The sequence below is a fragment of the Ostrea edulis genome, chromosome 3 (genome assembly GCF_947568905.1).
Source record: "Ostrea edulis chromosome 3, xbOstEdul1.1, whole genome shotgun sequence".
NCBI classification, from domain to species: domain Eukaryota; kingdom Metazoa; phylum Mollusca; class Bivalvia; order Ostreida; family Ostreidae; genus Ostrea; species Ostrea edulis.
This window is the reverse complement of record NC_079166.1, coordinates 45,372,684-45,388,428: the sequence shown is the minus strand read 5'-3', so window position 1 is coordinate 45,388,428 and position 15,745 is coordinate 45,372,684. Positions and strand designations below refer to the sequence as shown.

Below are 15,745 nucleotides of genomic sequence, written 5' to 3'. Positions count from 1 at the left end.
CCTGGTTCCCAAACTTTACCATAACCTACATAATGAAATTTGAATATTGTTACGGTCCATTAATTTTCCCGACCGGTAGCGGACCATGTATTGCCATGCAATACTCTCAGAATACTTGTTTTATTGATTTAACCCAATTATAACAGATATGCATACTTTTGAATTTGATTTTACTAAATATTTGTTGATGTGGATAAGGATGCGTCCCAATAAAACATTTATGAACTTTTCATTGCGTCTTTATAACACCAGCCTATGAATGAATGAATAAAGGATATATAATCAAAGTATTCAAGTTGTTTTCTATGTTTTGATGACTTTGCACGATGGACAATAATGCACGTCTCTATGATTCGAATATTGTTTCAATACTTCACTATCTCTAAGCAAAATAACATCGCACGTGTGATTTCGGTTACTCGACTGTCCCTAGCTGATTACCTTCTACCCTAAACTTTTTTCGACTATTTCTAAAGCTCCAGAATGTCCTCGATTTTCTGTATTTATTTTCTTAGTATAAGAGTATGTAATTAACAATCAAAACGAGTATTCCTTACAGATTTTGATAGGCGAACAATTGCACATCTTATAAGGCGCGCATGTGGATGAAGTTAAAGGCTAGAACCGAATCTGAGTATCATATGCTATTTAGATGTTCACCATATATTCAGTGTTGGTATCATTATCGTCTTATTCACTCATTTAAGTGGACTCTGATCAATGTAAAATACCTAAGATACGCATGATAATTTAGTTCCATTTGAAAGTTCGCGTTTCATATTGTACCGTACGACTGTGACGTCATATATACATGTATGTACACATGGTGACCGACTCTTATGGGGTCGATCCAAATGCGAGGTTCATTTGCGGTTACGAGAATAGCCGAATAGTTACGATTGGCTTAACCACAGCTTTGTGTGAGCCACCAAGATGTTACACTCTTACTTAGTAGTATTCATTTACTGCTGTTGTATGCAGATTGTGATTAGTCTTTTTGAGGTTAGTTTTTCTGTTCTTTCGAAATGCTTCATGAACTTTCTTATAGTCTCTTGATGTACAATACTATATATTAACATTTGCCAACGTATCACCTTATATGACAATACTAATGGAATTGCCATTCAATTTCGTATAACATGAAGTTCGCCACGTGATCAGTCTTTTCTTGCGTATGAATAGAATCATCGCTTCAAAAGTCAGGTTTCGTGCCTATGCAGTGCAATGAGGGATTTAGAGGCCATCCTCCCTTTTAGCCACAAATTCAAAAAATAGAAATGGTGCGAGTAAAAGTCTAGATTGGCACCCAAAATGACTTAATATTTTGGCTAATACTCCACCTTTACATACCACCTAGTTTCGGAAATCCTACATCCACCACTGCAATGACATCATAACAAAAAAAACCCAAAATTTAAAAAAACACATCAAAAGATTTAGTGTTTATTTTGTAAACAGACAAGAATTTCATCAATTAATAAAACAGAAACATAATTAAACAAACCGCTCAGTTCTTGCAGTTTAAATACTGTCTGCAAATACTATAACTAGGCCTAAAACTTCAACTTCTGAAACATGGCGAATTCATACATGTACGATGACTTTGATATCGGAAGCGAAGAAATGGAGACATGGTCAGATCTATAGGACTTTATGATGATGATAACCTGTTGTTTCCAGGCAACAGCCATCACGGCCATGACTCGGCGTGCGCGAGGCTGGTTTTGAGGCTCAAAAAATCATGTCCATCTCTGGGCACCGCTGCGAGTCTTCATTAAAATCCTACAACAGATATCTCGCAAGTGGACGAAATCTATCTGTCAGCTCGTTATTATTTTCTCTTACAAACCCTGGAGGTAAAAAAGTTGCCTACCTCAGCACCTGCACTTCGTCTAAATCTGTCTTACATGGGACCTTACAACCACGAGTCCTAACGATGTACATGCCGTTGTTCCCTTCCAAAATTTGCAAAAACCTTATCATGAACTAAACGTTAACTTGATCCATAAATCCTCCGAAAATTCTCTCAGATCCTTTAAATTTCTTTCGAAATCTGTGTTCAGCAATTGCCTTTTCAACTTCAAGTACGCTAGGCCAACGCCACAGTTCCTCCATCACTGGTCGGAACCAAATCACATCACGGATGTAGTTTACTCCGCTCTTCCTGTCTTCAATTCAGTTGATTTTACGCTCTAAATTACCTTTATTTCACAACTGTTTCGTCTTTTTTAACCTTCTAAATCAAACATTCATATGTTATATTCTCTTAGATTTTGTTCCGAATCATTTATTCGATAAAAATCTAAGGAATTATATTTCGTGTTGTATAATCGTTATTTCGGTCATCTGCTACATAAATATGGAAGTTCGGTAATAACACAAATAAAATAGAAAATATAGATATAAGAAATAAAATATTTTAGGGTTATTGAGATATGACATGAAGTTGGTACGTGGTCAAATCTACTACGACTCCCTTTACGTCCTTCGGGCGTTATAGGATTTGATCACGTGACCAACTTCATGTCATATCCCAAAACACTCAAAAATGTTATCTTATTTCTTAAATGCCTTCTCAATATTCATAAACAGTGTATTGAGGATTTATTTCTACTCGATAGACAGTTGAATGGCATTGTGCAAGATTTTGCTGTCACTTGTTCATGTCAAAATCCTTCTTGTTCAGACTCCAGTTTCCATTCTTTCCAATGCGACTGATGGCATTCCAGTTTCCCATTCGGTTACATCACCCCTTCAGTCACTGTAGGTAGTAACAGATGATTTTTATTTCCCGCACATAAGAGGTGAAGATAACGAACAATGATCAACCTTGTAACTCCTTTAAGGAATACAGAATACAAATTTGGACAAACACGGACAGCTAGATATACCACAGGTGAAATGAGATTCCTAGGGGGAGTTAACCTCCCCTGTCGACCGGTCAAACCCGCCGCGAATCCTATATCTTGATAAAGTAAACGGAGTAATCATTAAACAAATCAGTGTGTCATGAACGGTCCAACAACCCATATGAAACACTTCAGACAGCATTCGATCCAATAATATGTTGTATTGGCAAACTCGATCATTAAAAACGACCATAGAATTTGCGAAATGCTGACTTTAAATGATATTATTGAAACCACTGGAACTAACATCAACTTGTTTGTCAATAGTCGGCCTCGATATTTATTTCAATAAAATATTTAAATACGAAGAAGATATGGGGGATTATTTGGTGTCCTTAATTGCTAGTTAAGATAGATAAAACGCCGTCGAAATATCTAAATGTTGAGTTGAAAGCCACATCAAAAGATTTTTTTCTTCTGATGGAGAAGCTTTGGAATAAATTCTGCTTCATAAGAAGAAACAAACCAGGTCAGCTAACAATGGAGAACAGATCGTCCCCATGGTAATTCTAACAAACTGTTGGAAGACCTGATAACCAAAGACTACGAAGAGATTGTCAATGAGGAACTCCAGCACATTTTTTATTTCAACTTCAGAGTATCTGTGCGTGAAATCAGTGGTTTTTAACAAAGTATATTTTAGACTACTGGTCACTAGGAATTCAGTATGAACACGGTAAGTAATATTCATCCATGTCATTGACTAGGATATTAATCATACCACCCGCAACAAAGTTGTGGGGGATTTATACTGAAATCGGGTTGTCAGTCTGTCCATCCGTAGACACAATGGTTTTCGGGCTCTAAAGCGTTATCCTTTCCACCTACAGTCACCATATCATACATATGGACTATCCATGGGATGATGATATTCCCTATCGATTTTGGGGTCAAAAGGTCAAGCGCACTGGTCATCGAAGTAGCAATATGGTTTCCGTGCTCTATAGCCTTATCCTTTTCACCCACAGGCATCATATCATGCATGTGGACTACTCATGGGACGAAGATGTTCCCTATCGATTTTGGGGTCAAAAGGTCAAAGGTCAAGCGCACTCCTAGAGAAGATACTACCCAAGGTTTTGGCATGCCCTTTCTTTTTTACACTCGGGAAACAGGTAATTTATATTTATTAACAACACCCTTTGGGAAATCGGGGTAAGCGGGGCATTTTTAGTGAACATTGCTCACAGTACATCTTGTTATGTCTAAACCTTATGTATGACTTTGAAGATTTTTCATCATTTGAAAGGGTAGTTGGAGTATAAGTACGATTAGCGAATGTGGAATTAAAGTTCGTTTACTATACAGTTGTAATAATGAGCCTTACAAAGACAATCTTGTTATCAGCTTTGTCAGCTGAAAGAAAAAAATATATGTCTCGTGTAACCTTTCTAATTCTTTGATCACGTCTAGTTTACTAAACACACATGTGATCGCTTCTTTTGCCAATGATTTTAAAGTTATTGCATGCATCAATGGTACTCCTATTAAACATTTATTTTCAGCAATCCTACGAATATCTTTTCTTTATTTCTCTGATTCTGATGATTCAGTATCAATAACAAGATGCGTTTGTGAAACACAAATGCCCCCGATAATGGTCAACTCCAAAGATGGACAATGTCACAAGGACAATTATCAGTAGAAAGATCTTGTCACAAGAAATGCTCATGTGCAATATGAAAGCTCTAATATTTACCATTAAGAAGTTATGAGCAATGTCATTTTTTAGAAAGTAGATGAAATGTCAAGGTCAAAAGGTTTAGTACCCATGGAAAGGTCTGTCACAAGGAATACTCATGTGAAATATCAAAGCTCTAGCACTTACTGTTCAAACGTTATTAGCAAAGTTAAAGTTTCAGATAGGAAGACAGAATGGCAGAATTACAGAATGACAGACAGGACAAAAACAATATGCCCTCCGATCTTCGATCTGGGGAGCATAATAAGAGTAAACATAACAAAGAGTGATGAATCTCGACATCCTATAAAGAATACAAAATTTAGAGTAAAACAAACATGGATCCCTGGACATACCAGAGGTGGGACTCATATATAAATACATTCTAGTCCAGAATATTATATATTTTTAATCTTGCTGAAATAAACAAACTTGAACTTAGTGAATTCGATCCCTGGAGTTACTTTCACCCATTTCCCATTTTGGCATCCCGGGTCTTAGTCTGAGAGCAAACTACTAACTACCAATATTTCCCACCTTCTTCAGAAAACATAAAAGTAAAATTCAGTAAACAGTTGCATTCTCCAAACCCTAAGCAGCTGCTATTATGTTGACAGGGATTCAGAAGACATCTATTAGAACTAAAACGAAAAGTGATCAATCTCATAACTCGTATAAGGGATACAAAATAAAGAGTTGGGCAAACACTGACCCCTGGATATAACAGAGGTGGTATCAAGTTCCAATGAGGAGTAAGCATCCTCTTTCGACCGGTCACACCCACTTTGAGCGGTATATCTTGATCAAGTAAACGGAGTAATCAATAGTTAAAATCAGTGTGTCAAGAACGGTCTAACAATCAGTATGAAACACGTCATACAACATTTGACCCAATGATAGGTAGTATTGGCAAACTACATCAATTTATCGACGATAGAATTTGCAAAATTCGGACTTAAAACGAGACTGTTGGAACCCTTGCAGCATCAATTGTTTGTCAGTTGCCTGCCTCGATTTAAAAACTGATCATACGTAGAATAAGGTCTTGCATATCGAAACAGTTAAGGGATGCAGGTGAATATTACTAATTATATATGGGATGTTAATGGTGGAGAAGTTGAAATAACCCCATGTGTCATAAAGTTGAATTGTTAGTTTACCCGAAATAATGATTTTCAATAAATGATCTTCGTACGAAGCAGATGTGTCCTTAATCTCGAGTTAAGAAAAATAAAGCGTCGTTGATTTTTCTAAAGGTTAAGGCCACAACAAGATTTGTTTTCTTCTAATGTAGAAGCTTTTGAATAAACTCTGCCTCATAGGAATATAGAAACATGTCACCTAACAAGGAGCACAATCCGTGCCCGTGGGAGTTTAACAGACTGTTGGAAGGCCTGATAACAAAAGACTACAAAGATATTATCAATGGGAACGCTATGAATATGTTGTCTTCATTTCTCTGCTGTTATTAATCCGGTATCAATGATAAAGTGAAGATAACGAAGAGTGATGAATCTCAATATCCTTCAAAGAATACAAAATTTAAAGTAGAACAAACACGGATCCCTGGACATACCAGGGGTTGCAATAATATATAAATACATTCTTTTCCAAAATATTATATACCTCTAAATCTATCTGGAATAAACAAACTTGAACTTAGCGAATTCGATCACTGGAGTAACTTTCAACCCAGGTATCATAGCGAACCACTACCAATACGCCTTACCTTCTTCGCAAAACGTTCCAGTAAACTTTGATGAACAGTTGCATTCTCCAGATTCTAAACAGCTGCCATTATGTTGACAAGGATTCAAATGGCATGCAGTTGAACTACCTGTTAGAACAATGGAATGATTTCAAGATAATCCCTGATGAAAAGACGTCACATTGCTATTTTTAAACTTTCAAACATACATCTAAATTTAATGTCAAAATCATATTATTAACAATGTATTTGTTTTCACAAAGAAAAGGTGAAGCTAACGAAGATTGATCAATCTTATAACTCGCGTAGGGAATATAAATAGAGAAATGGCAAACACGGACCTCTAGATATACCAGAGGTCTATGCGAAGTATTGCATCCCCTGTTGAGTGGTTATATCCGCCGTGAGCCCTATATCCTTATCAGGTAAACGAAGTAATCTGCAGTCACGTCAGTGTGCCAAAAACGGCCTAACAATCGGTATGACACGTCAGACAGAATTTCACCCAATGATAGGTTGTATTGGCAAATTACATCATTATAACGACCATAGAATTAGGAAAATATTGACTTTAAACGAGACTGTTTAACCCCTGCAACTTCAACTTGTTTGTCAGTAGCGTACCTTGATTTAGAAAATGATCATATGCAGCACAAGGTCTTGCGTATAGAATCAATTTAGATATAAACACCATAAGAAGTTGATAATGGTATATTGCTATAAAATATGGTAAGTTGATGATGGAGAAGCTGAAATCATCCCGTTTGGCAAAACGTTTAATTGTTATATGTACTTTGCCTAAAATATTTATTTTCAGCAAATATCTAAGTATTAAGCAGATATAATGGACTCTGTCGTGTCATAAATTTCTAATTCACAGGGATATATATATATATTGAATCGATATATGAATGTACAAGACTACCGCAAACGGTACAATATACGCTCATCGGACAGTGAAATTCAACTTGGAAGCATATTGTGCACTTTGAATTGATGAAATACACATTCTGAAGAGCAAAGCCTTAAAGTGGGTCATAGTGCACCAATCCATCTGACATGTGAACTGACAATGTATTTCTCTGAGAGTGAGGTTGTGACAAAATGTCGGTGCAATATCTATCTAGTATGATGATAAAAAGTCCAGGAAACCATTTGATCTACTTTTACCCCTAAAATAGATCATGATGCACCAATTAAGTTGAAATGTACAGTGATTATGTAATTCTCTGAGAGGGAGGTTGTGACTAAATTTCAGAGCAATACCTGTGACTATACCCAAAAAAAATTGGAAAACTGTTTGACCTACTTCTACCCCTAAAGTACTGTAGTACATAGTGCGCCAATCCAGCTGAAATGCTAACTGCACTTGTCTTCTTCCAAGAGGAAGCCTGTGACTAAATTCCAATGCAATATCTGTATTCGTAATGAAAAAAAGCCCGGGAAAATGTTTGACCTATTTTTTCCAAAACGTAGGTCAAGGATAGACCAATCCATCTGAAATGCAAACTGATCTTGTATTCCTTCGAGAGGAAGCCTTTGACTAAACATCAGGGCAATATCTGTATCCGTAATGAAAAAAGCCCGGAATACTGTTTGACCTATTTTTAGCTCCAAAGCAGGTCGGGGATGGACCATTTAGCTGAAATGCAAACTGAACTTGTATTCCTCCGAGAGGAAGCCTGTGACTAAATCGTAATGAAAAAAGCCAAGAAAACTGTTTGACCTACTTTTAGTCCTAATGTAGGTCACGGACAGACCGAACAATCACTGAGGTAGGTTTGTATCTGTGCTGCTACAACCTTCTCAATCACCTTGGATATATATGCAAGGTTAGACACTGGCTGGTATTTCTTTGGTATGTCAGGGTCCAGTGAAGCCTTTTTCAGAAGTGGTGTCACAATAGCTCTTTTGAAAGATGTTGGGAAGGAACCACTCTCAAGTGACTTATTTATAATAGAAGTGATGACGGGAGCAAACGCTGTGACTTCTTGTTTCACAAGGGATGTACATGTAGGCATAGAGTCCAGTTCAAAGTTGTTGACAGATGACCTAATCATCTTTGTGACCTCATCCACAGTAATATGTTGGAAATGGCTAAGTTTAGTTTCAACGCCGAGTGCTGGTGGCTCAACAAGTGGATTGTGATTGTCACATGTAATGGAGCTGCGAATTCGTGTAATTTTCTGCACAAAAAAGTCACTGAACATGTCAGTCAGATCTGATGGTAATTTGTTGGCAGGCAATGGATCGGTGGAGTTCCTACCAAGCAGTTTCTTGATCACTCTGAAAAGCTGCTTACTGTCACCTTTGTTATCATGCACCAAAATCCTGTAATGCTGGAGCTTAGCCGCATCAATGACTATGTTCACCTCTTACCCGCACTGAATGTAAATCTTTCTGTGTACCATGAGTCCTGATTTGCGCCAGGGTCTCTCAGCTTGTCTGCGTCTCTGCTTCGCCTCTCTGATAGAGCTGTTGTACCACTCAGATTCTGGTCTGATGGTGACCGTGCGAGTTCTGAGTGGTGCGAGCGAGACTATAATGGAAGAGAGTTCACTGCTGTAGAGTTTAGTGAGGTCAGCGAGTGACATTTCGGTTGCCGCCGATGAACATAGAGTGGAGCTGGTGACAACTTGACTGAGAGCACTGGGGTCAATGGCTTTGACCTTGTGATAAGTCACTGATTGTTTAGGCAGCTGGGATTTGGACATCGAGAGATTCAAAAAGACAGGGAAATGATCCGGGAAGCCATGGTCCTCAGCAAGAGTGGTAAGCACAAGAGAGTCCATTGACCTGGATAGAACAAGGTCCAGTGTGTGGCCGCCGCCATGGGTGCTCTGAGTGACATGTTGCTGGAAGCCAAAGGATGTCACCAGAAAGAGAAATGCAACAGCATCAGCATCACTGGAATTCTCAATGTGGAAGTTAAAATCACCCACGATAAGTAGAGAGGTAGTGCATGAAACCAATTGTTCAAGGTAAGCAGAGAACTCACTGAAAAAACTGCTTCACTATGTAGTTGTTGCCTCTAGGAGGTGGACGGTATACAACACATGAACGTAGTATCTGAGTAGCATTGACACTACAGTCCAATACCTCAAATGACTCCATAGAATGAGTGTCTGGTGTAGGTTTAACATTGAGGTTAGACCTATGAATGACAGCTGTTCCTCCACCACAGGGCATGCGAGGATTGTATTTGATGTTGTAACTAGAGGGTATAAGTGCACTGATGATAGGGTTATTTCTGTCTGAACCGGTGAGCCAAGTCTCTGTGAGACCCATAATGTCCAAGTCCTGCTCAATGATGAAGTCATTTAGGCTAGTGATCTTGTTGCACACTGACCAGGGATTTGATAAACAGATGTTAAAATCTCTCACTTTGGCTTTGGAGGTGTGCCATGGGGAATTCCTAGATGGTTTGTTTTGGTCCCCGTGTTGGCAGGCCTGAGAGGAATCCCCTTGTGATGTAATGTTTATGCCAGCCATCAGAATCAGTGGCCATTTTCACAAAAAAATCTTACGACTAAGATAAGAATTTTGTATTTGCTATATACTCCACTGAGTGCAACTATGCCCTGAGAAAGAATGCCAGATTTATCCGCTACCGGAAGCGAATTTCAAAAAATGGATTTTTTTCAACTTTTTTGTTTTTTAATGTTTTTCTTTGATAAAGGTAAGATAAATAGAGACTTCTTATAGAATGCTGAATATGATATTTGTTTTTAAATTGATCAAACCAAACTCTAGATATTTGTAATTTTCATTTTGAAGCAAGGTCCTCGCCAGCCTAATGGTAAGCATAGTGGATTTTCATGCGCGCGACCTGGGTTCAATCCCCCTGATTACAAACTGAACTTGTATTCCTCCGAGAGGAAGCCTGTGACTAAATCGTAATGAAAAAAGCCAAGAAAACTGTTTGACCTACTTTTAGTCCTAATATAGGTCACGGACAGACCGAACAATCACTGAAGTAGGTTTGTATCTGTGCTGCTACAACCTTCTCAATCACCTTGGATAGATATGCAAGGTTAGACACTGGCTGGTATTTCTTTGGTATGTCAGGGTCCAGTGAAGCCTTTTTCAGAAGTGGTGTCACAATAGCTCTTTTGAAAGATGTTGGGAAGGAACCACTCTCAAGTGACTTATTTATAATAGAAGTGATGACGGGAGCAAACGCTGTGACTTCTTGTTTCACAAGGGATGTACATGTAGGCATAGAGTCCAGTTCAAAGTTGTTGACAGATGACCTAATATTTTTTTCCCACTTTATAACAAATGAAGAATTTAAGATTATCTATTGGACACGGAAAGAACGGAAGACCTTGTTGCCATGGCAACAAGTTTCTTATTAAGGTCTTCCGTTCATCACGGAAGACGTTATAGTGATTCTACTGTTTCTTATTATTATTAAGGTCTTCCGTTTCCAACGGAAGACCTTCTAGTGATTGTACTGTTTATTAAGGTCTTCCGTTCCAGACGGAAGACCTTATAGTGATTCTACTGTTTGATATTAAGGTCTTCCGTCTCAACGGAAGACCTTATAGTGATTCTTATGTTTCTTTTCCTCTATTATTATTATTATGTCTCTGAACACAAAGTGTCGGAGACATATTGTTTTTGCTCCGTTTCTTATTATGTCTCCGAACACAAAGTGTCGGAGACATATCGTTTTTGCTCCGTTTCTTATTATTCTTATTCTTATTCTTTTCTTCTTATTATTCCTCTTCTTTAGTGAGAAATTTGTCCGACCGATTTTGTGAAAGTGCTTCGACAGATCCACTTCAAACTTTGTGAGCTGATAAAGGGTCACTAGGAGGGGTGCAATCAACTTTTCAAATTTTCAAAATGGCCGCCGTTTCAAGATGGCGGCCAAAAAACGTCAAAAACTCAAGGTTGTCGGATTTCAACCAAATTCTATTTCTAGGGTAATTTAGTGACCCCGAGTCCATTTCCACCATCAAAAAAAAATTTTTGAACCGCCATTTTCAAAATGGCCGCCATATACTGAAATAATTGAAAGTGTTAAAATCTCTACAACATTTGGTTTCTGGGGTAAATTGAGGGTCCACAGTTCATTTCTAGCATCAGTATTTCCTTCCAATCTATTTTCAGATTTTCAAAATGGCCGCCATTGAAGAAAATGGCCGCCAAAAAATCAAGTCCGTCGGATTTCAACCAAATTTAGTTTCTAGGGTTTTTTGAGATTCCTGATCTGGCATCAAAAACCATTTCTGACATGGGGAGGTGTTCGGAGACATTTGTGTTGGCATCCCAATACAGTTATAGCTCGTTATTCTTATTATTTTCTTCTTATTTTTCCTCTTCTTTAGTGAGAAATTTGTCCGCTCGATTTTATGAACATGCTTCGACTGATCGATTTCAAACTTTGTGAGCTGATAGAAGGTCATTAGGAGGGGTGCAATCAACTTTTCAAATTTTCAAAATGGCCGCCGTTTCAAGATGGCAGCCAAAAAACTTCAAAAACTCAAGGTTGTCGGATTTCAACCAAATTCTATTTCTAGGGTAACTTAGTGACCCCGAGTCCATTTCCACCATCCAAAAAAAATTTTGAGCCGCCATTTTCAAAATGGCCGCTATATACCGAAATATTTCAAAGTGTTAAAATATCTACAACATTTGGGTTCTGGGGTAAATGGAGGGTCCACAATTCATTTCTAGCATCTGTTTTTCTTTCCAATCAATTTTCAAATCTTTCAAAATGGCCGCCATTGAAGAAAATGGCGGCCAAAAATCAAGTCCGTCGGATTTCAACCAAATTCAGTTTCTAGAGTTCTTTGAGGATCCTGAGTGCATATCTGGCATCAAGAACCATTTCTGACATGGGGAGGTGCTCGGAGACATTTGTGTTGGCATCCCAACACAGTTATAGCTCGTTATTGTTCTTTTTCTTACCGATTTTGTGTACGCGATTTCTCTAAAACGGCTTGATAGATTTTCATAAAACTTTCAGGAAAAATGTAAAATAGGATTGTCTAGAACTGTTTTTTTCATTTTTGCCAAAATGACTTCAGGTCGCAAGTTACAGCCGAATTTCCGTTTTTCAAATGACATTTTGTACGGGCGTTTTCTCATAAACAGTTAAAGATTGAGTCTTCAAACTTTCAGGGATGACAGATGGTGACATGTAGCTATGCAATAAGGTGTTCCCATTGCCGTCCGTCACTTCCGGCCGTCACCGGAAGTGAACAAAAGAAACGTCAAATTTTAAAATGATGCTTTTGACACAAAACTTGCATATATTAATTAGGTCTCTTTCGGCGTTTTAGAAAATGCTAGACTTACCGGAAGTTTAACCATTAACTTCCGGATTTTAGAGAAATTTTTTGAAAATTGGTCTTTCATTGTCCTCGTATATTTCGCCTATTTATGAACCTTTTCATACGATATTTATTGATTTCATTGACATTATCCATTTCCAGAAAACCCTTTAATACTATTTCAAAATTCACTTCTGATCACAAGTTACGGCCAGCAACTTCCGGTTTTTAGAGAAAAACTTCGAAAAATTGGTCTTTCTTTGTCCTCATATCTCTCGCTTATAGATCAACTTTTTAATACGATATTTATAGATATTATTGACATTGTCCATATGTACTGTACCCTTGAGTAATATTTCAAAATTCACTTCCGGTCGCGGGTAAGGGCCGAATTTCCGTTTTTCAAATGACATTTTGTCCGGGCGTTTTCTCATAAATGGTTAAAGATCGAGTCTTCATACCTTCAGGCATGAATGATGATGACTTATAGCTCGATAATAAGGTTTGTCATTGTCATCCGTTATTTCCGACCGTCACCGGAAGTGAACAAATTTCTGCTTTTGAATGAAAACGTGCATGGAATAATTAAGTCTCTTTCGGAGTTTCAGAACATGTTAGACTTACATCCTATCTCGTCAGAAACTGGACGGAAGACCTATTCGTTGCTCGCAACGAGATTATTTCTAGTTATTAAGGTCTTCCGTTCTTCACAGAAGACCTTATAGTGATTCTACTGTTTCTTATTATTAAGGTCCAGACGGAAGACCGTATAGTGATTCTACTGTTTATTATGTTCCCCAAACGAAGTTTGGGAACATATTGGTTTTACTCTGTTTCTTATTATTATTATTATGTTCCCCAAACAAAGTTTGGGAACATATTGGTTTTACTCTGTTTCTTATTATGTTCCCCAAACAAAGTTTGGGAACGTATTGGTTTCACTCTGTTTCTTATTATTATGTTCCCCAAACGAAGTTTGGGAACATATTGGTTTTACTCTGTTTCTTATTATTATGTTCCCCAAACGAAGTTTGGGAACATATTGGTTTTACTCTGTTTCTTATTATTATTATGTTCCCCAAACGAACTTTGGGAACATATTGGTTTTACTCTGTTTCTTATTATGTTCCCCAAACCAAGTTTGGGAACATATTGGTTTTACTCTGTTTCTTATTATGTTCCCCAAACAAAGTTTGGGAACATATTGGTTTTACTCTGTTTCTTATTATTATTAAGGTCTTCCGTCTCCTGCGGAAGACCTTACTATTATTGTTCGCGTTCTTCTTCTTCATTATTATTATTATTATTATTTTCCTTGGTAGTACACGCGTTTTTCTCAGCCATTTCTCGATCGATTTTCACGAAATTTTCAGGAAAGATGTCTTTTGGTGACGAGACTTTGCTTGCAAAATTTCGTGCTTGACGTCACTTCCGGTCAGGAGTTATCTCTCTTTTAGTGACTTTTTGAAGGGCCTTGTTGTCCACACATCTCCTCCGTTAGTTTTGAAGCTAGAGTCTTGAAATTTCTACACAAGATAGAGTAAACATTTTAGAAGATTTGTGGGGGATTCGATTTTACCGGAGGCGATTTGCCTAAACGCTCGCCTGGACCTGAAAAAATGGATGCCAAAATTTTTCGCCGATTTCGGCGATTTTTGACCTTTGATCTCCAATATCTTTTTTCTTGCAAATATTTTGTTAAGACATGTAGAACAAAAGTTGTGCACATTTCCGAGATCTTTTCGAAAATATCAAGATTTAGGGGCTAGCCCCTTCAATTAGGGATCTAGAAGGGCTCAAAATCTAGATCAAATATCTCAAAAATCGTTCATATTTTGGTATAAGTCAAAGAACAAAAAATGTTCATCTCAACAATCCAAATCTCCAATATCTTTTTTCTTGCAAATATTTTGTTAAGACATGTAGAACAAAAGTTGTGCACATTTACGAGATCTTTTCGAAAATATCAAGATTTAGGGGCTAACCCCTTCAATTAGGGATCTAGAAGGGCTCAAAGTCTAGATCAAATATCTCAAAAATCGTTCATATTTTGGTATAAGTCAAAGAACAAAAAATGTTCATCTCAACAATCCAAATCTATTCATATAAAAATTTAGGTCATATGTTACGTAATAAGGGATTTTAAGGGCCAAAACCATAAATTTTTTACCCCTTGTATCTCGAAAACGACAAATATTTTGAAAAGCAATAAAGAACAAAAGTTGTTCAGAATGATGATCTGAACAATATGCATATTTCGTTTTTACCCTATGTGGCCCCGTTAGGGAGCTACACTTTGGCCCCTAAAAATTACTTCTAGAAATAACTCGAGAACGGTAAAGAATTTCTAAATACTTGTTGAACAAAAAATGTTTGAAATGTCATGACCTTTCTTACGATATCAAGCAAAACGGGCTGGCCCTTTAAATTAGGGGTTCAGAAGGGTCCAGATGTTTTTGAGAATATCTCAGAAACTATTAATATTTTATAATAAGTTGTAGAAGCGGAAATGTTCATCTCAACGAGCTTGATCTTATCAAATCAAAAAGTAGGTCATATGTTACGTAATTAGAGATTTTAAGGGCCAAAATCGTAAATATTTGACGCCTCATATCTTTAAAACGACATATTTTTTGAAAAGCATTATTGAACAAAAGTTGTTCAATGTGTCCTAACCTATCGATCAATATCAAAAAATGGGTCTGTGGGCCTCATGGCTCGCCTGTAGAGTCGATTTTTGTCGATATCAGTCGATTTCAAAAACTTGTAACTGGTAAATATTTTGTAAGGACATATTGAACAAAAGTTGTTCAGTTTATCGAGATCTATCGATCGATATCAAGAAATAGGCCTATGGTCCTAATGGCTCGCCTGTAGAGTCGATTTTTTGTCGATATCGGTCGATCTCAATAACTTTTTACAGGTAAATATTTTGTAAAGACATATAGAACTAAAGTTGTTGAGTCTATAGAGGGCTAACAAATGACATCAAGAAATAGGCCCGCGGGCCTTATGGCTCGCCTGAAGAGTCGAATTTCAAACGAATTTCACCGCAACTTTGCTTCAGAAGCTTATGATATGAAAAATTGATTATATCTAAAGTGACTTAAAGTCCGAAACTAAATTGGGACTCATTTGTCTTTCTTTTTTTTTTTAACTCCGA

The 15,745-nt window shown here is 37.4% G+C and overlaps 1 protein-coding gene across 1 annotated transcript; it reads right to left on the bottom strand.

Annotated features, from left to right (window-relative positions):
- Positions 1-8,046: 8,046 nt before the first annotated feature.
- On the bottom strand, positions 8,047-9,790 carry LOC130053569 (uncharacterized). Its single transcript, XM_056160913.1, has 3 exons — positions 9,297-9,790; positions 8,678-9,205; positions 8,047-8,560 (listed from the first exon to the last, which is right to left on the bottom strand). The coding sequence occupies exons 1-3, from the start codon at positions 9,788-9,790 to the stop codon at positions 8,047-8,049; spliced, it is 1,536 nt and encodes a 511-aa protein (XP_056016888.1).
- Between the last annotated feature and the right edge of the window lie 5,955 nt (positions 9,791-15,745).